This window comes from Sardina pilchardus, chromosome 2, assembly GCF_963854185.1.
Source record: "Sardina pilchardus chromosome 2, fSarPil1.1, whole genome shotgun sequence".
In the NCBI taxonomy this organism is placed as follows: domain Eukaryota; kingdom Metazoa; phylum Chordata; class Actinopteri; order Clupeiformes; family Clupeidae; genus Sardina; species Sardina pilchardus.
The window spans coordinates 32357345-32382480 of NC_084995.1; the positions used below are offsets into that span (position 1 = coordinate 32357345).

The 25136-nt window shown below is 46.9% G+C and overlaps 1 protein-coding gene across 4 annotated transcripts; it reads left to right on the forward strand.

Moving 5' to 3' along the window:
• The first annotated feature begins 172 nt into the window (after nt 1–172).
• zzz3 (zinc finger, ZZ-type containing 3) lies at nt 173–23388 on the forward strand. 4 transcript variants are annotated; one of them, XM_062527471.1, is made up of 13 exons: nt 202–258; nt 2046–2188; nt 5400–7293; nt 9857–9995; nt 10635–10782; nt 11009–11133; nt 12799–12870; nt 12993–13094; nt 13640–13735; nt 17458–17604; nt 19035–19169; nt 20020–20120; nt 21486–23388. In XM_062527471.1, exons 3-13 carry the CDS (start codon nt 5468–5470, stop codon nt 21628–21630), a joined length of 3036 nt encoding a protein of 1011 aa, XP_062383455.1. In that variant the 5' UTR covers nt 202–258; nt 2046–2188; nt 5400–5467; the 3' UTR covers nt 21631–23388. The 4 variants fall into 4 exon arrangements, with proteins under 4 accessions (XP_062383441.1, XP_062383455.1, XP_062383448.1 ...); XM_062527457.1 differs by lacking the exon at nt 2046–2188 and having other exon boundaries at nt 173–258; XM_062527464.1 differs by lacking the exons at nt 202–258; nt 2046–2188 and adding an exon at nt 490–625.
• Nucleotides 23389–25136: the final 1748 nt, after the last annotated feature.

Sequence of the window (25136 nt, forward strand, 5' to 3'; positions counted from 1 at the left end):
GGGTATCAGTGGACAGTTACTTCTGAAATAATAAAACTCATGTGGCAACAGTAATAAATAGGCTATGAGCTTAATTGGGAGATGGACACCATGGTGTGCCCAGCGCGTACAATACAATCTTGGCAGAGGCGAAAAATTTACAGTATTGCACCCCTACTAGCGCGGCGGGATTGTGGGATTCAGCATACTCACAGGACAGCTAGTGGATAGAAAACATGGCGGCTGCCGAGTGTGTTGCAAACGATTTGCGGAAGTGAGGTAAGTGTTATACTCAAAGCTTCATATTCAATACATTTCATGATTTCATCGGCCAAATCAAATCTGAACTTAGGTTCAAGTTTTCCCTTCGGGTATATCAGTATTGTAGCCGAAGCGTGTCTACAGTTTCGCCCTGCCATGCCTGTATGCTAAAGTTGTTGCGCGAAATAATCGCTATCAGTTCGGGTTAGCATGCAACCTCGCTCCCCTTTGCGGTTCTTGCCACTTTGCAGTAGCTAGTGTCAGCTAGGCTAACATTAGCGGGCTAGGTAGTTAGTGACAACAGTCAGGCCGTTTTATCGACGAATTGGCTGGTTAGCTTACGACAGAATACGGGTTGTTGGTGCAAAGGGGCTCCAGCCAGCGGGTGTGTATCTTGTAGTTTGCTCTACGGGGAATGTATGTAGTGTTTGTGTACATTCAACACCATTGTAGACACACAAAATGTAGTTGTTTTTATGAGTTTAGTTTCATACAGCTAAAGCACTGTGAGGCTACTAAGTTAGCTTATTTTAGCTAGCGATGGTAGCTTGGGCAACTGACAGTGGCTCGTTAGCTAACTTGTGAGAGTGGTGAGTTAAAAAGAAAAGCATTTTGTGAGTTTTCATTTTTGCAATGGTGTTGTGATAAGAAGACCAAAGTTACTTGTGGCGCATAATGCATTAGGGCGCGACCACGCTGTACACGTTTCGCCTCCTTTTGCGCATCCTGTATTTTAGTTAAATGCGGTAACGTTAGCTAGCAGGTGGGCTAAAGAAAGCTTCATATCTGAAGCTTCAATTGTTTTGTTCGACCAGCTAGCAAAGCTATCTTTGTTGGCTTTTAATGGGGAGAGAGTGTATGCTTTCATAGTCAACTAAAATGAGTAAAATATAATGATATGCGGAATTTTACACTGCAATGAAAGTCGTGTTGCATAACTAACTTGCTGGATACTTCAAATAAATAAGACTGACCATCTGGTGCTGTTAACACACCCAGGCACCATCAGTGCAGAAACTTGGAGGGTTGGTGATAGTAAAAGCGGCTGATAATATGTTCTTAGCCGGCTTGCATTTCATGCCAACCCGTGGATTTGATGTTGCCATTCAGGCCCTTTATCCCAAGTAACGTTAGAAGTAATGGGAAGTGTTGTTTTGCATGGTGAAACTGACCCGTTTTACGTTACAAGGTGAGTTGAATATTAGCTAAGTGTTAATAAACAAAAACTACCCCTCTTTCGGGTAGTGCTAACCATTGGCAGCATCAATGTTCGTGTCGTTAGCTTGTAATATATCTCCAAGCTGATTTACGCAGAACCTCTGGTCTCTGCTGCCAGATAGCTTGTTTATAGCTTTACAATTGTTTACATTTTTGTGACCACGTAGATACAAACTATAACTATTACATCAAAGGATATCAGATCCTCTGTCTGCCCGTGCGTTCAGGAAGTGTGTTATTTGAGTTAGAGCAAAAATCATCAAGCACTTTCTTGACACTAAGCACGTGTCAATTTAAAGTTCATATTCACCACGCGCGTCCGCAAGCTAAATTCAGGAAGTTGGATGTCTCGGCGGTTCACTCTGTTGCAAGGCGTGAAATGTCTTGAGTTTTTACTGTAGTTAAAGGTAAATAACTGCCTTACATGCCTCACTAAAGTCCTTATGTATCTGGTCTCACCCTCCATGTTATTAATGGGGTTGCCTCTGAGTTGACTTGGCAGTTTTAACTAAGTAACTGCTGGCTTTTCAATTTTAAGTAATTTATTGCACTGATTTATCATAGAGACGTCTGCATTCACTCCACAGTTATATGCGGTCTGCACAGACAGAGCGATGATTGTGGGTCTCTTCCCTTATGGGTCAGACTTGGCAAGTCAATGAGTATGGGGGCCTATGAGTGGTTCTTTACAGCCAACCTGCTTCAGGTGCTATCTTCCCTTCAGTGACCGGTAGGCCTAATCATTGTTTCAGTTGTGGTATGATGTTTCAAAGTCAGTTACTCAAAGCCACGAGGGTGTTTGGAAAATCACTAGCCTAGAATTTGTAGTCTGTTAAATATAAAAGTATGGTTTTGTCTCCCCAAAGAGCACCTGTGGGATTCTAGAGGGTATTATTAACCAAGAAAATATGCACTCTGCCGTAATCTTTTATATTAGCCAGTTAAATTAGGAAACCTAACCATAAGACGTATAAACGCAATCTGTGTCCTATTGTCTTTATTGCCAGTGTGGTGAGTAATCACACAGAGGCTTTAGCCTTGTGTTTGCATTTCACAGTGCATGTCTTTTTTTCTAAGCTTTTTTGTGCTTGCACATCATGCTGAATTGACACCATTCCTCCTCCTCCTTCTCCTCATCCTCCCTGTCTGCTCTCCATCTCGTTTTATGCATGGCCAAGTCACATTAGTTTCTCTCCGTGAGCATCCAGTGGAGTGTGAGAGAAAGATACATGTAGGATTCTCTCCAGGTGATGCTTGTTTCCTGCCTTTTAGCCAAGATAAATATGAAGGCAGCCTTGTCCTCACAGATTCCTTGTTGCCCAGTGTGCATCAGTAAATAGCCTGTTCATGTTTTCTTTCCATCCTCAGAGGGCACAACCCTGATATGTGTGCCATCATTTTCCTCTTGTGGACCGTTGACGAGGAAACTGTTGCATTTAGAGGCATAACAGTGTGCGAACAAATTGTTCTCAGAAGTGTTTAGTGTGGTGCTCTAGCACTTGGCTAAGATTTCTGTAAAGCTGTAATGCTTTCTGTTCTGTCCTCTCCCAGCATTTGAGCTGTCAAATGTGTGAACTTATTTGGCATTTAATTAAACATATCCCTTGTCCTCGTGCTGCTGCTGTCATACTGAAGGTAGTTTAATGTCTGTTTTTCTTGCATAGATTTCTGTGAGGGTAGATTGAAGTGATGTTAATTATTTTCTAAAGGGCAAACTGATTGTTTTAATGCTGCATTTGGTAGACATTGCCAAGAAATCTTTCTTTGCATTGAGCCCATGTTGAGTATTATCGACTGTTGATTCAAGCAGTAATGCAGGGAAGGTAATTATAATAATTCACATCTCTCATGAACCTAGAGTGACTTGTGGAATACCTATTTCTTAGTATTTTCTTTTTGTCACGGTTACAGCTAAAAAGGATGAATTACTGATAAAACAAATTAAAATACAAAGCTTCATTGTGAGAATCTAATTGGTTTAAATGTGTGGTGATCATAGTGCCAATTATGCACTGTGTGTGCAAGGTGTGCAGTTCCTGAAGTGCTCTCAGAGGCACTGTGATTGAAGGGCCCGTTGTTATCTGGGGGTGGTTCCTCTCAGTGGTGGACGAAAGGCATTGGCTCTTAAGTACCTACCCCTCACTTGGTTTGGATCAGCTTTTACAAGGCTTTCTGCACCAGTGTCCTGTTCTGCCAGAAATGTCTCGGCCTCCTCAACGAAGCTGTGCTTGTCATGGAGGACGGCACAGAACCTGTGAAAAACTGATAACCCAGATATGGGTGACTCATCCCATGTCTCCTCGGGGCAGAGCCGGGCCAGATGATGAGCGGAAGCCACTACACGTGCCGACTCATTCTGGATGCGTTACTGATAAGGGCAAATAAGCCCGTCTGTTAACGGGCTTTTAGCAATGGGTGGAGTGGCACACTTTGTATAAGCCTGCTGTATAGTCTATAACTGCTGTTAGCTGGGTTTTTTTTTTTTTCAAGGTTTATTATCAAATCTTGTATCTAATTGCATGTTAATGTGAAACTTACATGAGGTGTGTGGGTGGGTGGGTGGGTGTGTGTGTGTGTGTGGAGTTCGCCTCCTCTGTCTGACGTTAGAGTGCAGGCGAAATGCTTCAGGCAGAGCCGTGGTGGCGTGAGGTGTGCCCCCCCCCACTAACCGCCATTAGCACAGGTTGTGTTTTTGGGTAATTGCACAAATGCGCGGTTGCACCAGTGGCGTGTGGTAGCCCCAAGTGCAGAGAGGCCTCAGTGTTTTGATTGGGATGAGCCCGACCCGACCCGACCCACAGGGGCCCAGTGTGTCTGACCTCGTTTGTGCCATCAGCGCACTGGACATGAGCTGCTCTTTGTCTCCAGCTCTAAAGCTCGCCTGACATTTGCGGTCGGCCACTGGAGGGACGTTGGATGGATGAATGGGGGCGCTCATTTGCTCTCTTGCAGAGCCTGACGCCTCTTTGAAAGAAGAAGACAGAATAATATATACACATATATATTGCTTTGTTACGAGTCTTGACTTTTGTTGTTTCAATGTAAAATTTGTGATCCAACTGTCTAAAATGCCAACACCAACAATTGCAAAAACCTCATGAGGTATATAACATGTGAAAGAAGTGCTTGTGCATAATATTGCATATAGAATGTTGCATGGTGTTTCATTGGATTGGTGTACATTTAACAGAGGACATTGAGTTGACCTCTCTTTTTCCTAATAAAGCAGATTTGAGATCACTGTGGATCATTATGATGATCAGAGAGTAGTGTTCCGGTGTCGATTGCATATTACAATGATCCAAATTTTGAAGTGATTATTAAGTAAAAGTCAGGGTGATTTCAAAATATTAGGGTAATGACTCACCACCGTTGTGGTTTGGACGAGGCTTTTTCCCCCCACATTGAATCCATTGAGTACAACTTTTGCTATTCCAGTGTGCTTTTAGGGATTTCCTGTTACGCATGCATGCTTTGGTGTGGCACAAACAGTGCAACTATAAATCCTTTCCTCTGAATTAAGGAGTGACTCATGTCATGTGACTCATGCAGATGTGCATTTTAATTTACAATAACAAGGGGAAAAGATAAAGTAGAAGAGCATACACAGTAAATTCAAGCAGCTGCCTCATCTTGTTTGTTTGTTTAGGTCGGCCATGTTCAGTCCTATGTTTCCAACCGAGTAACTGTTCTATTCAGAGATGCACATAGAATACGTGCTGATGAGCCTAAATTCTTATTATAGTAAATCTGTTCTCACAGATTACCGCAGAATGGATTCAGAATTTGACACTTGAATTTGGTGCTCAGCTGAAAATTACCTTGACCAAATTCCATTAAAAAAGAAAATGTCAAGTTAGGAATCCCCATGGATTACATTGTGTCGGCCCTGCCCCTGGGTTTATTGTCTTACGCCTATTTGTCTGCCTTGTCGCCCTCAGGTGCCCACATTCTGCAACTGAGGAGCAAGCCCCAGGATGAGGAGAGGACAGTAGGTGCCCTGCTTAGCATGGCCGCGTCTCGCTCATCGCGCGTCACCAGGTCATCCGTGGGGATCAATGGACTGGACGAGAACTTCTGCCGCCGCACGCTCAGGAACCGCAGCATCACCCAGCCGGACGAGGCTTCGCCGGCGCCCCGTGCTCGCTCCCCAAAGAAGCGGCAGGACGGGGACAAGCCCCAGAGCGGCCATGGGGAGGGTGGCGGGGGTGCTGCCGCTGGTACCGGCGCTGGCCCGGGCAGGAAACGAGGCCTCTCCTGCTCCGAGAAGGAGGAGTCGGAGCGGACGGAGAACTGCGAGCGGCTGCGGCCGGCGGCCACGAGAGCGACGGACGGTCCGGCGGAGGGCTCCCCGGCCCTGAAGAAGCCCAAGCGCTGCACTCGCTCCGCAGAGACGGGGGCAGTGGGAGCAGCAGCCGGAGCAGGAGGAGGAGGAGGAGGAGAAGAGGAGACCCCCGCCCCTGCTGCTGCTGCTGATGGACCTTCGCCGGAGAGCCCCAGGCCCTGCTCCCCACTAACGGACAAAGACAAAGAGGAGTCTCCCGGCGGGGACGCGCCCGTCTCTGCCCTGCCTCCCCCGAGCCTCTGCACGGAGGAGGAGCAGGCGGAGAGAGGGGGGAAAGAGACTGAGCCAGTGATGGTGGCACTGGTGGAGGAGGAGGTGAGGGTGCCCTCCCCTGCCCCGTCCCCACCACCTCCCCAGCCCAAGGAGGCCCACAAGGCCACCAACGGCCTGGGGGAGATCCACAGGGAGGAGGCTCCCATGCCGGACGGTCTCCCTGCTCAAGCCCTCCCCCCTACGTTGTCGTCGTTGCCCGCTACGTTCCCTACGCCAGCCCCCAGCACCCCTGCGCTGCTCAACGGCAGCCAGGCCCTGGGCCCCTCCTCCCCAGAGCCCCTAGTGCCTTGCAGAAGCCCCGTCTCTGAGCAGACAGAGCCCCCCTGTTCCTCCTCCTCCTCCTCCTCCATCACCACCACCTCCTCGTCGTCGTCGTCCTCCTCCCTCTCCGTCACCCAGTTGCCCGTTGTGGAAAGCAATGGCTCGGAGGAGGCCTCCTGCAGCCAGCCTCAAGCCCTCAGGGAGCCTGAGCTGGAGGTGGTGGAGGTGGACGTGGTGGGCGAGGAGGGGGGCGAGGTGGAGTCCTGCCCTGTCCAGGAGGAGCTGGCGTTTCCCGTGCCAGACGAGCTGGAGCCCGGGGAGGTGGTGGTGGTGGAGGGCCAGGTCAGCAGCACCAACGGCGGCCTGTTGTCCGCCACCACCGAGCTGCCCGAGGTCTCCGAGGACGACGAGGAAGAGGAGGACTGTTGCGGTCTCGACGGGGCCTTGCATATCTCAGGAGACACGATGGCGGTGACGGCAGCGGCGGCGGCGGCAATGGCGTCCAACTCGGGCTCGTGTTCTGTGCCCGTCTGCGAGCCCCCCTCTTTCACAGAGCCGCACGAACACCGCTACGCCCTGAGGACTTCCCCTCGCCGCGCCGCCTGCCGGCCCAGCTCCCCCCACAGAGACAGGGACGACCCTCCAGCCCCATCCCCCATCCCGACCTCCACCTCACCCACACCCATCACGCCCCACCTGGAGACGCCATCCAGCTGCTTCCGCCTGGAGGCAGCACCCACTGGTGGCCCGGAGGCCTCCTGCAGGCCGGGCGGCGGACTCTCGGAGCCCGTGGGGGCCAAAGCGTTCCCGGAAGTGGCGGCAGCGGCGGCGGCAGTGTATGACAGCAGAGCGCCCCGCTCCACCAAAGACTCAGCCGCGGAGGAAGAGGAAGAGGAAGAGGAGCCAGATGTCTACTACTTTGAGTCGGACCACCTGGCTTTGAAACACAACAAAGAGTATGAGCTTGCTTTTTCATCTTCTTGAGTATGTAGTGATAACGTAGTGTAGAGTTTCTTTTTTTCACTTTTCTCACTATATGACTTTCTATCATCTATCAATTTCTATTTTTTGTTGGTCTTGTTTTATCAACGCAACCGATGGCTGTGCTGATGGCGACAGGGTTAACAGATATAAGTAAACGACTGCATTTAAAAGTTTTGTTTACAAGAAAGATGTGTTTGCGCTACTTCCTAAACTGTTTAGTAAGAGTTTACTGCACCAATTTAAGTTTTATTTCCCGGATAAGCAACTATGATTGGATCCTGCGTCGGTGATTCGGAAACGGGTCTTAATGGGATCCTTTCCAGGCGGCAAATTCCAATTTGCCTTCAGGTTTGTCTGGGTTCACCCAGGCTTGGAAGGGTGTTAATTTACTTGTGCTTTAGGCAGGGGATTTCCCACAGTGCCAAATTGACAACCAAGCCTATTTCACAATACATCATGATGTATGATTCAACAACGTTGCACATTTTTCTTGTGGCCATGGCAAACATGCATGATGTACCAGGGAACCATAAAGGCCCTCCTTAATGGCACAACATGCACTATGTGTATGTCTTGTACTTGCCCAATGTACTCGCACAAACAAAATTCAACCGTCCTTGTCATTAACCCGCATTATTATTATTATTTCTCTGTAGAATTGTCTGTCTTTTCTGTGGGTTTGTCAGAATAGTAAGTCCAGTAGGGTTATGTTATCGAGATAAAAGCAAGCGTGTAGTTGTGTTTTTATTGATCTGATCTGCTGTGAGTAGGAGCTTTTCTTCACTTCATCTCCTTTCACGGAACACCCGGGCGAACGAGCGCCCACACACCCAATTCTCGCCTGTAGATTGAGCTTTGCCCCAGCGCTGGTGCACTAGAGGGTAATCTGGGAGCCGCGGTGCCGGATAATGAGGTTGGCATGGCTCTTGCCCGTGGCCAGGTTGCGCCACGTCAGGGCTCATTCAACCTGTGCCCAGCACCACGGGGCAGCGGTGCCAAGCCATGTCGTCCGCAGAGCACGTGACCAATCACATGGCAGCTCAGACCTTCTGCTTTTGAACAGCTTGCTAATGACATGGCAGTCCACATGACTTTTCTTTTTCTCTGCTGCCAAGGTCATTAATTTGCTATTAGAGGCAGTAAGATGACATGAATAGATTTCCTGATGCATGTCATGTGTTTGTAAGTAACCATGAGAATTGTGAACTTTGAGGTACACTAGGTTGTTGTGTTTGAGCAGGCGGTGTGTGCTCTCTCTCTCTCTCTCTCTCTCTCTCTCGTGTGTGTGTGTTTGTGTGCGATTTTGCGTTTTTGCACATCTCTGTGTGATCTGCCCAGTGAGTCAGTGTGAAAATGGTCCTGACAGAGCAGTAAATCTCTGCATGCTCGGGTTCCCAGTAGCCCAGAAGCTTGCATAACACACACACAAAAAAGATAACGCCCTCCCTTCCTGCTAATTGAAAAGGAAGGAAATTGCCACCGTCGCCGTAATTAAAGCTCATTTTGTGGAGCGCAGAGCTCTGCCCTGAAATGCGCACAAATTTGTGCGACGCAGGCCGCAGCAGAAACTGCCAGTTCGCCTTGGCATGGTGGACAGCGAGCGCCTTCACACACGAGTGGTAAGGCCCATAGGTGGCAGTGCCATGCTGCTTAGTCCCGAGACCAGAGCCCGGGCTGGCTGCCAGCTCCCCCAGCAGCCACACATGTCAGCTATTTCCACCAGGACTGTTTACTCCATCCCCGAGCATGCCGGGGCCAGGCTTCCCGTAAGAAGCCTCACGCCAATCTAATCAGCTCCTGCTGGAGGGAAGCGGAGGAGCTGCACTCTGATCATGGCAATTTGCTGGAGTGGGAGCGGAATTAAATGGAGCTCGCTCGTTACAGACTAGGTCAAGCATGAATCTGAAGCAAGCGTGCCGAGAGAACGCACCGTGTTCCGTATTGATTCTCATTCATGGCATGTTAGGGCCGGATTGATCTGCGGAGGGTCTCGATGGAGACCGAGGAAGAATCTCTCTCTCGCCGCGTCGGCGGTGTCTACAGTAGCGGCCCTTTGTCTGACTCGGTTCCCGGGTTTATTTATGGCATGTGTTTGGCTCGAGGGCGTGGAGGAAAAGGTCATATCGCAGAGTTGTAGCGCTCGGTCGGTTTGTCTCCCACAGTTGCGTACTGGTGCCCTAACAAGGACATGAAAAGACCCTACGCTATGCATTTCAAACAGAAACCGCTCCCAAACCCCGATAGGACAATACAGGCTTCTGTCTCCATAAAAAGAACTCTGGCCCAGCAGACTGGTGATAGATTGGGCACCACAGGGTGCTGTTAGATCTTGACTTCTGAAAGCAGCTCCTCCTCCTCCTCCTCCTCCATGGGCCTTTATCTTGGCCATAAAAAATGCATGCACCAGGACAGGGTCCAATAGGGGTTGATAGCCCCAGTTACACGGCGAGTGTCAGCATTTTAATAATGCATGGCTCTATCCCCCCACTCCCATCCCTGACCCCCTTCACCCCTTAACCCCCTCCCCTGTTGAAGTTACCAGAGGCTGCTGCAGACCATCAGCGTGCTGGAGGCCCAGAGGACCCGAGCCATCCTGGACCTGGAGGCTCTGGCCCGCCACCAGAGGGAGGCCATGACCGACCCCATCACCTTCGTGGAGCACCTGCAGACACAGGTGAGTCATGACAGCGCTCCGCTCCGCTCCTCCAGGGGCCACTACAGGCGCGCTTGGGGCACCTCACATCTCACTTATAACCCACCACATGCAGATAACCCGGTCACTGTTCTAGACCTACAGTGGTGGGATGACTTACTTTTACACTGTAAGAAAGAGGGGCCAGAGAGGGTTAAAGCGGAGCGAGAGGCGCAAACGTTCGATCATTTCCTCGTTCTGTCTTCGCAAAGGGGAGGGGGGCTAAATCCCCCTTTAAGCAGACCTGTTTACATTCGAACTGAACTGCTTGCCAATCTGACAGAGATCGATATCCCACTATGACGTCTTTGCGTCACGCCTCTTTAAGCAGACAGGAACTGTTCGAATTTTTCTTCCATAGAGATGCATTATGTTGCTCTATCTTGTCAGTAATTAAGGATCTTTGTAGGGGCCCATCTACCAGTATTATAGCAGTTTTCATGTTCTGACCTAAGGGTTGAAACTGCATTTGTAAATTAGTGTTTTTTTTAATACATTACTTCATCCTCAGCCTGGTAGGCAGCACCATATGGGTACAGTGTCAGTGGGGGATGTTCTTGTTTGGGGAAATGTACTAACCTTTTTTGTCCTGGCCATCTGTTTTTCCCCTTCCTCTCCCAGGTGGAGTTGGGGCTGCCCTGCCCCCAGAGAGTGGTCCAGCTCCCAGAAATTGCGTGGGACCAATACACCTCGGGCGTCGGGGACTTTGAAAGGGAGTTTTGTGACAAGAAACGCAAAACCAGACAGTTAAAGCTCATATATGAGAAAGGTACAGAATCTCAGGGAATAATCCTTGTCTCAGCTCCTCCTTTTGTGTAACGTTAATCACAGCTCATAGGTCATAATTATGGCTCCACTCCCAGTGAACTCGTATGTTGTCATCATGTGTTTGACTCTCCTTCGAGTTACTTCTGACAGATAAAAAAACAAAAAATCACAGCATGAATCTGATTGAATTGTCTCATGATTTGTATTGCTTGGTGTACCGTATGCAGTGGGTTTACCCATTCGACCAAAAAGTCCTTTGGAATCCAAGAAGGAGAGTGACTCGTCTGGGCTCTACTCGTCTCTGCCCTCCAGTGACGCTCCGGAACAAAGCCTCTCCAGCAGCAGATCGCAGGTGAGTCACGCACCTCCCTCATTCACAATGTCATTACATCGCATGTCAATTCTCCTGAGGGTCTATCTGTCTCTGTCTGTGTTTGTTCTTTTTGTATGCGTGTGTGTCTTGTGCTTTGTGTGTGTGTGTGTGTGTGTGTGTGTGTGTGTGTGTGTGTGTGTGTGTGTGTGTGTGTGTGTGTGTGTGTGTGTGTGTGTGTGTGTGTGTGTGTGTGTGTGTGTGTGTGTGTGTGTGTGTGTGTGTGTGTGTGTGTGTGTGTGTGTGTGTGTGTGTGTGTGTGTGTGTGTGTGTGTGTGTGTGTGTGTGTGTGTCTCTGCATGTGTGTGTGCCTTTCTGGCATATTGGTCGAGGGACATTGCCTACTAGATAGATGTGAGAAGGTGAGCGCCATAGTGGTTTAGGAGTTCGTCATGCATGGCGTACTTTTCACTTTTTTATGTATAAGAGAGATCATGTGTGTGTGTGTGTGTGTGGTGGGGGTGCATATGCTGAGGTGCATTTTCAGAATTTCTCCTTCACATTTTCACAGACCACTGACTTATTCTCACTTTTCTACACACACACACACACACACACACACACACACACACACACACACCCACCCAGACACACACACACACACACCCAGACACACGCACATCTGCCCATGCCCTGTCTGATGCTGATGAGAGGAGACATCTGTAAGACCAGTCTGTCTCTCCTCCTCTGCTCTGCTCCTGCTCTCGCGCTGTGCCGGCCGTTGACCTGTCTGTCTGTCTGCTCCGTCCTGTGCCACTCGGCAAGACCATCTGTAGTTAAGAGTGTGATGGGCGTGCGGACAGGCCTGTCAGCTCTCCACTGCCCTTACACGAGTGCAAGGCCAGGCAAGGCAAGGCAAGCCAGCCCCACACACACACACACATCAACAGCTCCTCTCTCTCTGTCAGTCTCCCCTGCTGTTCCACTGAGAGAAACCTGTTTTCTCCTCTCTGCCCTTACCAAGACAGCCTTGCATCTCTCCGTCAGAGAGATCAGAGAATGCTGTGTGTTTTGCACCAGAACTCCAAAAGCCATTTTGCCCTTGTCAACACTTTAATACACACGCGCAAGCACAAGCACGCATGCTTGCACAGAACTTCTCTCGGGGAAGATTGGGACTGACAGTCCGTGAGCTCTCCATCAGAGCGCTGAGCTCAGGGGAGAAATAATTATTCGCAGCGGGATTGTTTTATTGTTAGTAATGGCTGTCAATTATGGGAGCTCCCGCCGGCTGCAGTGGGAGAGTCATCTGAGTGAGTTGGCTGCTCGTTCCACAACGCTCACACACTCTTCCTCTCTCTGTGTGCCAGTGCTCAGTGATGGCATTTCAGCTTTTCCTCTGGCTGACATTCAACAGTTCAGTTTATTTATTTTATTTTATTTTATTTATTTATTTTTGTTCTTGTTTTTGAAAGTGACGCACCCATTGTGGAGTGGAGTGAGTTATTGACAATCAAATGAGGCATTGTGTCTATGGGGATGTGAAGCATTCTGTGGATAATGGGGGAGCTTGTTGTTTTCTTCTCCTGTATCTTTCTTTTGTAAGAGTTTTGTTTCACACTGCTTGCTTCTTCTTGAGTGTGGTGCAGATTGGGATGACTGTGAATAGGTCAGGCTGAGTCATTTTTCCCCACTGTCTCCTTCCAGATGATCAGAGGGAGGGTTTGCCATCAGAATAAGCCAGACACTTTTAATCAGCTGTGGACTGTGGAGGAACAGGTATGCACATGGAGGAACACACACACACACACACACACACACACACACACTAAGAAGGGTTTCTGCATTCCATTTGATTTCGTCCTTGTAGTACACTGACCACGGTGTGTTTGTGTGTCCAGAAAAAGCTGGAGCAACTGCTGGTGAAGTTTCCCCCGGAGGAGGTCGAGGCAAAGCGTTGGCAGAAGATCGCAGACGCGCTGGGCAACCGGACGGCCAAGCAGGTCCGCAGCTACGCTCCACACTGCCATGTTTCCTCTCAGAGAGCTCAGCCACAGCAAGACATTCCTTAGACACACCTGTTGGGATCTGATTACTGTTGTGATTGGAGCTGAAATAAGACCCTTTTTTGTTTGTTTTATTAACAAAAGGCAGGATTCCTTTATCCTGTCACCCTGAAACTTCACCAGACTGGTTCACTTACAGTAACTAAGATACTATCACAATAGGAGTGCCAGTGAGCCACTATTGGGTCACCATTACACTGTAATACCAGTATGTGTACACACACACACACACACACACACACACACACACACACACACACACACACACACACACACACACACACACACACACACACAGTGCTCCTCTATTTAGGTGAGGGCGCAGGCAAGAGTGCTCCTCGTTATTGTGAAGTGGCTGTTTTCACAGCAGAAGAGCAGCTGTGCTTATGCTAATATTTGAGACCTGCTGTTTGCTGTGCGAGTTTGCTCTGCAGGCAGTGCATGGGGCTCACGGCTGATATGGGCTTTGTTGTGTGTCACAGGTCGCCAGCAGAGTGCAGAAATATTTCATCAAACTGACGAAGGCCGGCATCCCTGTACCTGGAAGAACACCTAACCTATGCATGTACAGCAAGAAGGTAAGGCTGTTTCCATTGACGGCAAGAAGTACATTGTATTACATTGTATTTAACCAAGATATTATTGAAAAAAGTATTACAAATCATTGGTGTTTCAAATATTTTTAATTGCTTTGTTGTGCTATGTTGTTACTTTGTTGTGTCTGGCATGAACGCCTTGTATGTGCGTAAGACACAATGACACACTGGCCCAGTGTCAGAAAGCTCGGTGTCAGTCATGGGTCATGACTGCAATAGGGTAATCACACAAAACAAACAGCTAAAAGCACCCGAGAGTCGCTAAAAAAACAGCGAGCTGCTTAAATGGTCTGTCCTGGTCTGAAACCCATTGAGCATTTATAGAAAGAGCTTAAATATGCAGTCAGACACATCCAGCAAGTTTGGCTACGTACAGTCCCATGCACCTTGAACTTCATAAATTATGGTAACACTTTATTTTAATAGTGTAGAAGCGGGTGCGCACATCTGAATATTTAAAAAAAGTAGGTGCTGGACTAAAAAAGCAAACAGTAAAAAGGACAGAAAAGTCCGCACACTAAAGCTCCAATCTTTTTTTCTTTTATTCACCACATGTAACGTTTCGGGACACACTGCCCTTCCTCAGACATCATGTATATAAATATAACAGAATTGCAATTAAAACATAATTTTATCAAATAAACTGCCTGTGAGAATGGGTCTGTGAAGGAACAGATTCTTGTTTTGAGACTGTATTGTAACTGACCTTCCCCACCAATTCTCCACTGAATTTAGTCATAATAAATAATAGTAAACAGTAATAGTAAAATAAAAAAAAGTTATTCAAAAATGTTTTGATCAACATTAATTTCTGCACAAAATGTTCCTTTCAACCAATATTGGCATCATAGATCCACATGGATTCATTCTACAGAAGACAGCAGGTGCCTGGTCATAGGTGAGAGTTTACTTATGAGAAAGACAGACTTGTGAGCACGACCGCCCAAAGCGTTCATGCTCATTCAACATGCAGGTTAATGTTCAGGATGCATTTAGAGAAAGAAGACACTGCTGTCACAGGTGTGGATACACCTGAAGAAGTATATGAAAATGACAAACAAGGTAAAAAAAAGAAGAGACCTGTGACAGCTGTGTCTTCTTTCACACCACACTCTTTTTGCTTCCTCTCTAAATGTGTCCTGAACATTAACCTGCATGTTGAATGAGCATGAACCCTGTGTGGTCATGCTCACAAGTCTGTCTTTCACATTCAGCAAATTCTTCATATGGCTCATCACCAGCATGTACTTACTTGGGCCCAGAGAGATGCTTTGTCTTCAATTATTCTCAAACCATATGCACCAATACTTTGGTCCTTATCTCTCTCACCTATGACTTTTGAACAAAGCAAGCACCTGCTCTGCTGTCTTCTGTAGAAATGTGTTGGATGGCGGGGGGTATGTGAGCCGAGTCAGGATGTAGAAGGTGGTATGTGGAGAAAAACGTTTGGGAACCGCTGCTCTAAACGCATCCTGAACATTAACCTGCATGTTGAATGAGCATGAACACTTTGAGTGGACGTGCTCTCAGGTCTGTCTTTCACATAAGTGAAATGAATAAGAATAGGGAAATAACTTTAGAATAGGGAACATATCTATCATATTCGGCTTAATTATTAGTTATTTGCACACTATTAGCACTTGTGGTTTAGTGTTTACTTCCATTTGAATAGACCATCTTTGATAAGTATTATTATAGGTGAATAACTGTTGTAACTTGTGGTACTACCACCTTCCAAGCCCCATACTGAGCCATGCATATGTCATAATTCATATGCAACAACTTACTTAATAACTATGAATAAGGGGTAATTAGGAGCTTACAAAGACGAAATTCTAAATTAATGGTCTGGTAAGGGTGGAATAAGGTCTTGCAGAATAAGGTATTAGTGATTTAAAATGACTACCAAATGGCTAGTATGCTACTAATATACATGTTAGTAAGCAGCTAATTAATGGTGAATATGTGTGTCTTAATATAAAGTGTTACCACCTGATAGCCTTTGCCTTTTAACATGCTTTTCTGTCATCCTCTGTCTGAGGCCATTATTATGTTGAGTTTTCTGATCGATGTTCAGTTTGGTGCACACATTGACTGTATATATCGCGTCCACAAAATTCAACTGGACGGTACTAGACTAATTCATCCAATTTAAATGGAGAAAAGCACTGTATACATTACTTTAATCTAATGATTTATCAGGCGTACCAACAGACCTGATTGAATATTTTAGTAAAATAAACAAGACATGATCTCCCTACATACTTTCTTTTCTTTATTACATGCCAAAGGCGTACAGCTACACTTGAGAAAATTGCTATGAATTTCGCACTTTGAATGTACATTTTTTTTTAGTAATCTATAAAGGCACCATCAAATTCAGCCACGACTGTACTGCAGTGTTTCCCACACATAGACAAATTTGTGGCGGTGCGCCACAGATTCAGCACCGGCCGCCACATATTGCGTTTCGTTATTTCATTTATTTATTTATTTATTCTTATTTTGAAACGCTATTGAAAAACACGCAGCATTCGTAAAGCTGAATTTCCTTTCCCTGCGCTCCCTCTCTGTCACTCACGCGTCTGTCTCTCATACACACACGCACAGCCCCTAACCTCCATGCACGCCGCGGCTGTCTGTCTCCATGAAAACCAACGAGATCATCCCTGGAAGCGTGGTCGGTGGTCGCACTGATGCACCTGACGCTTGCCGGGTAGAAGCACAAAGTTCTCCCGCAACTTTTGTAGACTATGCGTGCAACTTAATTACCAAACAGTAGAAGTAAACTCGTTCTCCTTGGCCTGCTCTCGTGCGCGCTCAATGGACAGCCGCCCTCCGCATGCACATTTAATCCAAATAAAACATTCAATCGTGAACGCATTGACGCACAGAAGACGACTAGCTAAATTACTGTTATATTCGGTTAGCATCATTAGTAGGCTATGCTGCAGACATTTGATTAAAACTCTTGCATTCAAGTTCACTGACCAACAATGTTTTTCAACTCCAAGACTTAAAAGGGCCTGTCCCAAGGAGAAAAAGTATTAGCTTACCTTGAAACTTAAACACATGTGGGGAAACTGAACAGTCCAACCAGTAGAGTATGATAATGTGTACAATATTTTGAGGCTTCAACCAGACAGCTGAATTTAAGAAGTGGAGTTGTGATATGAATAGTAGGCCTAGGCTATAATCTGCATAAAGTTTGCTGTTATGAATATCAGAAATGTCAGTATAGGCCTATAATGTAAATAATTACATAATGTGTGTGTGTTTCAAATAAAGACAAGCTTCACATCTTGGTAAAAAAAAAATTGACATTATATGAAAGGAGAGCGATAAAAAGGCGATGCAATGAAAATATGGGTGCGTGTCGTCGTCGTCGCCCCCCCCCCCCCCCCCCCCGGTCAAACATGGGGCGACCACCACAAATTGCCTTCTAATCTGTGGGAAACACTGTACTGTATTATTTCAGAGAAAAATTTTGGGTTCTTATTTAAAGAAAGCGAATGCAAAAGCAAAAGGGATGAATGAGTGTGTTAACATGCCAAGTATTACTAAATGCTGTGAGGCAAGAACACAAGTCGCGTGTAGACATCAGCTTTGTGGTGACGTTTTCTTTAAGAACGAAGTGAGCTTGTGGGTGGTTGTGTGGGTCCAGTAGTTGGCCGTTGACACTTGCGCCTCCTCTCTGCCCTCAGGCCTCCAGCAAGAGACACCACCACCTGAACAAGCACCTGTACCGGCCCTCCACCTTCCTGACCTCCTACGAGCCGCCTGTCTACATGGATGACGAGGACGAGCGCTCCAGCTTCAACAGCCTGCAGGACCCCACAGCCGATGACTCAGTCAGTCACGCACAGACACACACACACACACACACACACACACACACACACACACACACACACACACACACACACACACACACATGCATCCTGTAGCAGAACTTACAGGGTAGAATACCTTAAATGCCAAGGCTAGAGAGACTTCATTAGCTCCATGCAGCCTTGTGCAGTTTGATTCTGGCGCCCGCAGTCTTTTATCTCCTCTCCGCCTTCACCCAAACTGGTGGAGAATGACGTGCACGCTGTCTGTGGATGGGCACACGCTGTGTGTCTGTCTGTCTCCAAAACTCATGGTGCTGTTTGGCACACAGCTGTCTGGATAACCGATGTCAAGCTGGTTCTGTTGTGGGTCAAGAGGATATAGGCTGCCAGTGCAGTCTGGTCTATCAGACTTCACCAGCTAGAGGGGTTTCACCCACAGAGCTCCTGTGGAAATGTAGCCGGTGTGGCTCCACCACCTGCCTCTGGCTTGTTTTTAATAGGGAGGGAAAGTGAAAACCAGCGCCCCAACCAGTAGGGGGCGATGAGATTACTTTCCCTCCCTCTGGCATGCAAACTGCAGATTGCCAACGTGTAATGACTGTGCTTCTGAGAGGACATGTTTGCTCACTCTTACAGATTCCGCTCGGCCTCGCTCGCTTCAGTGGAGTAGTGATGTGTCGTTCGGCTGTGTATCAGGCTTCTCTCCAGTCTATCTGGTTTACTGTAGCCTGCTACTTACCACTGGCCTGTACAACTTGAATAGTTATCACATTTCCCAAATATCCCATGGATGGGCAGTCTTACTGGCTACTCCTTGCTACACTGTGATTGGGCTGTTGGACACAATCATTTCAGGCGTTTTGAGTTGAGGTGCCATTCATGTAGTGCCTATGTCCACCGGAGTATGTGTGTGAGTATGTGTGTGAGTGTGTGTGTGTGAGTGTGTGCCAGTCAGTCAGTCAGTCTGGCGACTCGTGACATTTCCTCTGGAGCCTGTGATGTGAGCCGTGTCCTTTGAGGCAGGCTGGGTCAGTGTGCCCTACTGAGAACACAGGGAGCACGCTGCCTTTGGAGCCCAGGCTTATACCGCTGCGCCACACACACACACACACACACACACACACACACACACACACACACACACACACACACACACACACACCTCCACCTCCACCTCCACCGCAGGACTGGAGCTGCCAGCCAGGCTCCTGCTCACAAGCTCATTTTCAGATATTTTCATAATTTCCATCAGGGTTCCTTTGAGTTTCTCCATGAATTGTGATTTTTTTTTTTCCCATTAGTTTGTGTGAGTGTGTGCACATTTGTCTATATGTGCACACACACACACACACATCTACATGTCTATACACATCACAGTAGTGTGTTTACATTTGTGGTGCTGTTTTGTGTAATTGCCTGACCCTGGCTGTGTGTGTGTGTGTACGCAGGATGAGGAGGGCGTGCCGGTGGAGTATCGGCACCTGCCGGAGTACAAGGAGCTGCTGGAGCTGAAGCGTCTGAAGAAGCAGAAGCTGCAGGAGATCCAGGTGGAGAGCACCGTGGTGCAGCACATGGGCTACAAGGTACCAGCGCAAGACCCAGCTCAGGGCAAACACATACATGTAGTGAACGCCTCTATCACAGCGCAAGACCCAGCTCAGGGCAAACACATACATGTAGTGAACGCCTCTATCACAGCGCAAGACCCAGCTCAGGGCAAACACATACATGTAGTGAACGCCTCTATCACAGCGCAAGACCCAGCTCAGGGCAAACACATACATGTAGTGAACGCCTCTATCACAGCGCAAGACCCAGCTCAGGGCAAACACATACATGATGTGAACGCCTCTCACAACACAAGACCCAGCTCAGGGCAAACACATACATGTAGCGAACGCCTCTCACAACACAAGACCCAGCTCAGGGCAAACACATACATGTAGCGAACGCCTCTCACAACACAAGACCCAGCTCAGGGCAAACACATAGTGAACGCCTCTCTCACGACACAATACCAGTGCAGCCATAACACAAGACCCAGCTCAGGGCAAACACATAGTGAATGCTGCTCTCTCAGCACAATACTAGTTAGACACAATTGCACTCAAAAATCACATGAATGGAAATGATTAGAACACTCATTCATATTGCCAGTGTACACACTTGGAAGACTTTTGGCTTGGTAGAGTGCCTTAGGACAGTGTCAGTTGTTAATGGTGTTATACATTATTTTCTTTTATTTTCATTTGAAAATGGTTAATTCAAGACCCATGCCACATTACAAATCTGCAAGTATGTTATATGTAGAGAGTAGTTATATTATGCTTAATAGCTTCAGTGTAGTCGGTGTGAGAGGCAGTGTAATGGTGAACTCAAAGGGCATGTTGTCTAACAAAAAGCAACGTTCTGACTGCTGCCCCTCTCTGCCAGTGTGACGTGTGCGGCATGGATCCCATCCAGGGGGTGAGATGGCACTGCCAAGACTGCCCGCCGGACGGTGCCGTTGACTTCTGTGGCAACTGCTCGGATTGGTGAGTGTCTCATATTGCCGCCCTCCGGGCTATATATGCATTGTTGCTCTTGTGCAGGTGCACGCACTCACAGATAGATGTCTCACTTGGGCGTCTTGCACACGCAGCCACTCATTCACACAGTAAGGCCTATGGATTTTGAGTCTGTATTTATGTGTGTGTGTGTGTGTGTGTTTTCTTTTTTGTTTTTCTTTTTTTGATGACAACTTGACATTGTGTCAGCCATATTTGCACACAGACTCTTAATGACAACTTTCGTCCGTCATTAAAATCCATCCAAAGTCCAATTCTCACATTTGAATGGGGTCAGTAATTGAGATCCTACTGCAGAGTTCAGTATTTGACAGATAAAAAAAATAAATAAATAACGCATGCACACGCATGAAAAATGCACACACTGTAGTGTGCAAAGACCTTAGCCGTGATGTACCGTGCTCTCCGAGGTGCGCGCGGCGCATTGGTAGTAGTGACGTGGCGCTCTGCCAGCCCGTCTCATTAACCTCCCTGTTAGTGGCCCGGGCAGCTGTGTGTCTGCGCCCCGACTTCCTCTCTCCTCCCAGCCTGCTCCTGTGATTTCACACCTGCACCCCCCTCTCTCCCTCTCCCTCTCCAATTAAGCCGTCAGACAGGCCTCCACCGCCACCTCCATCTCTGTACCCAGAGGGGAGCGCCAGGGCAGCGCCAACAAGACACGTCTTGATTATCTTCATAGCTGGTGTAAATGAGGCGTGCTGGGCCTTTGGTGCATTGCCTCTGCCAGGAGTTACTGCGCGGCTGACGACTCCTCTCTCACATTTTGCAGACAATGGCCATTGTGCTTAGGTGTTTCTGAATTTCAGACTTTACTCATTTCAAGCTGATTCTCCGTTCTGCACCGATTTAGTTCTGGTCACCGGACTCCCCTGCAGCCTCCCATAGTCCAGCCATTATGGTGGACCCGAGTAAATGTTCGTCATGGGGTAGTTGTCATGCTTCGAGGCACGACTGAAAGAGCTGTAATGATTTCTTCAGAATGAGAGGCAAACCTTGAAAGTCTCATCTATCAGCCTAGCCCGGCACATGCAAGGAATTGGTGATGCTGAAAGGGAGCCTTATCCAGAAGGTTCATTTTTTTTTGCAGTTGCTAAAAATGTAGAAGAACCTGTAAGACTATACTTCCAACAAGTCAACATGAGGGAAACTAGACATTCCTCTCCCTTCCTTGACTAAAACTGTTTGATGACTATTGACCCTCTCCCTTCCTTGACTAAAACTGTTTGATGACTATTGACCTTCTCTCTATGTCTCTCTCTCTATGTCTCTCTCTCTATGTCTCTCTCTCTCTCTCTGTCTCTGCCTGTCTCTCTCCTCTCCTCTCCATCCCAGCGTGTACAAAACGGAGACCCACAAGCCCACCCACCGGCTGGAGCCGGTCTACCAGGCGGAGAGCTTCCTGGACAGAGACTACTGCCTGCCACACAGCACCGGCTACAACTACCTGGACCCCAACTACTTCCCCGCCAACAGATGACAGCAGCCGGGGCGAAGCAGCGCATCCAGGGCTAGGCCGCAGCCCCCAGGGCTTTCTGTGCATGGCTCCCTCCTCCAACTCCAACGCTTAGTCTGGGCAGGGGGGACAGCAGCCGCAGCAGCAGCAGCAGGGTGGGGAGGCACAGATGGGTGACACCAGCCCTCCACCCCCCCTTCCCCTCACAGACCCCCCCCTCCCCCCCAAAAAAACACCCCTTCCCCCTCACCCCACTACCCCACCCCTTCTCCTTCGCAAAAGGGTTACGGTGCTGCCCAACAGGGTGGGGGGTGTGTACCGTATTGCACCTCGCCACGTCCGTTGTCGGAAGTTAACAGGTCACTGTAATCCACACACTATTTAACGAAAGAAAAGAAAACGGGAAAAAAAAAGAATGAAGGAACAAAAGAAAAGAGGAAAAAAGGAAAGGCACAGCCACATTCCCTCCCCCCCTCAACCTCAAACAACCCAAGACGTTAGATGGCACCCTGTCCCCCCCCCCCCCCATTCCTTTTCCTTTGTGCTCGTTTTTCAGCTGGTGAAGTGCTGGTGAAGCTCCATTCGGTTAAGTCAATCTTGGGCCCAGTAGGCCACCATACTGTACCTGTGCCTGTGCCTCAGTGTGTGGGGACAGGCCAGGGGAAGGTCCTGGGCTTGCTAACCAGAGTGCAAAATGGTGTAGCTAGATGTCTGTAGTTGAATATTTATAACTGACGCTTTCTCTGTGTGAGCTCTATCTCTCGTTATGAGTTAGAAAAAAAAAAGAAAATTAATGAAGAAAAAAAGCAAGCAACAACAATGGAAAAAAGAACAGGAACTTGGTGCTGAGACTGTTGTCTTTGATTCATACCAGGTCTTTAACGTAAGCACTGGCGTGGTCTGCAAACGTCATATTGGTCCTCAGAGGCAACAGCCCTTTAGTGGGGCCTTGTGATTTGACCTTGCACCAGGGGCTGCCACTTTCACTAAAAGCTGCTCTTTCTTTCCCTCCCCCCCTTTTTTTTCTTTCTTTTTTAAGTCCTCACACAATGTTGTCTCTTCATTTACATGTTGACCCAGTAAATCCTCTCCATTGAAGTCCGTTTAGTTTCCAACCATGAAGCACTACATACAGCATGGAGCACTCACCTGTGGAAGAGGGCTCAGGAGGGAGTTGACGTATGGAATCGAAAAGGTTTTTTTTTTTTTTTTCTGTCTATTCTTTTCTTATCAGTGTGTACTGTCGTCTATCATGTGGAGTATATATATATAAAAAAAAATATGGTGAAAGTAGCCATTGGTAGTTGCTGTGTGCCATGATTATTTTTTATTTTCCTTATTTCTGGAGAGTTCCCCTCTGACTGTGTCCGCTGGTCAAGATGACGCAGTGACTAGTGACCTCTTCCATACAAACCAGCCACCCCTCCACCCCCCCAAATCATCACATCTTTAGATCCTTCTCATTTTGCAGCAGTTCCCCTCACGCTCCATTGAGAAGATTGTATTTTTATTAACCTATTTAAAAAGAAAAGAAGAAAAAAATTGAAAAGAATTGAAGGTGGAGATGGTTGCCACCGACAGTGGTACACCCACATTATTTTATACACATAGATTTTGTTGTGCTTCGAGTAGGCCATTTTGTATGGGTTTTGTTTTTGTCCCTTTCCCTCGTACCTTCACCTGCTTCAATATCTGTGTATAACAGTCTGTTCTTAAATAATGTAAAAAAAAAACCTGTTAGAGGAGAACTGTGGAAATAAAAGTATGTGAAAAGTCTTTCTATACTGCTTTGACTCTGAGATCTTTATTAATCTTAAACTTGTTGAATCATATTGTGCAGTTGGAAATTCTGAATAAAACTGTGGTTAAGGCTTTTATTTAGTAGCTACGGTACTAAATACAAACTACTGAAAAGTCTCATTATTTTTGGATACTTGGGAATTTTGTTCTAGAGTGGCCTTTTGCGGCCTAAAACATTTAGCCCAGCTGTAGTGTTCCTGTGTTAAGGAGCCATTGTCATGTGTTCAGTGTACCCCAGGTGCACTCGTACTGTACACACTGCTAAATGACTGAAACATTATGTTGTGCTGGAATTATTACTCTAAATTAGTGGTGGAAATCTGATTCTGTCCTGGCCCTGATCGAATGTGGCAGGTACTGTGGTGTATTTCCACTGTTTGTGGTGTATTTCCTTTTCTCTCCTTCTCTCCCTGTCTGTCCTCTTCAACCCACAGCACATCACCCAGTAGGTGTCAGGGGCAGACAGGACGTCTTGTGCTAGTCAACACCCATTACACACACTGGGACTTTAACACATTCTGGAGCTCTCTCTTGGAAGTTCCAATCAGATGTGTGAAATTAAGACATGATAATCACATTTGTGAATGCCTGTTGTCCAAGGGTCAGGCCAGATGTCAGTACTACTATCCAAAGTGGAAACACTTAATTGGAGGCTTTTCATTTGTTACACCAACAGATGTAAACTAATAATAGCCTTTCCAAGTAAGTAGCTTCAGTAGAAAGTAGTTTAATTTTTAGCTGATTTTTTTCCCCTTTTGTTTTGATTCCAATTGAAATGAATGGTGGAATCTTCATTTGCTTGAATGATTTCCAATGACTGCACACCATTGTGTCATGTGACTGACTGACTGACTGACTCTATCTGTCTATCTGACTGAGAAATTAACCAAAGACTGACTGACTGAGGGGGAACAACGCTGTAACTTCTATAATTTCTAAAAAGCTATACACTCTAGATGTGATTTAACATGAATTGAAATGTGTCTCCTCACAACCTATACATAGCCATAGTTTGTATACTGGTGAACCAAGTTTACGACTCATTTTGACCGACCTACATCATTATGGGGAAACTAATGGAACAGCTTAAACTACAGTACATATTTTCTAAATGTGATCTAAAATGAACTTTCCAACATACTTTGGCCTGCTCCGTGATCTGTACATAATCCTGGCTACAGGCGAACCAATAACAACAACAAAACAAGTTTGCCAATTCATTTATTTATTTATCTGTTAAAGAAATGTATCAGACAAAGGATGTGGACAGCATGATTACACAGTGGCTAAGCTGAAAGAGGTTTTCTCTATGTTCTGTTGAACTCAAGCAGAAGGCCTTGGAGATAGCTGTAGACATACAGGAGAAGATGGGCTCTGGCAGTTGGTCTTCAAAGAATCTGTAAAGAATGGCCAGGGTACATGATCAGTTCAGATCCACGTTTTCTGCATGCATTGACTAATGTTTTTTTTTTTTTTTTTTTCAGGCTGATGCGGCAGCTTATTGTAACATCTTAGGCATTTTTTATAGAAAGTATTTAGGGAGTTTGTTTTGAAATAAATACATTTGTATTTGCATTCACCAAGAATACATAGTGATACTTTTAAAAATTGTAATGCAAGTCAGATGAGTGCAAAAGTCATGAAATGACACTTGAAGCAGTCACTCCAGTGTAGCGCTGTGGAAAAAGCAAATGCTTTAAAAAAAATGTAGACAATACAGAAATGATTCA

Coding starts and splice junctions, on each gene's coding strand:
- zzz3 (XM_062527448.1), top strand. CDS start 1,399: ATGGTGAAACTGACCCGTTTTACGTTACAAG. Junction 1,430..5,399: donor GACCCGTTTTACGTTACAAG/GTGAGTTGAATA, acceptor TGTCGCCCTCAG/GTGCCCACATTCTGCAACTG. Junction 19,170..20,019: donor TGCAGCACATGGGCTACAAG/GTACCAGCGCAA, acceptor CCTCTCTGCCAG/TGTGACGTGTGCGGCATGGA.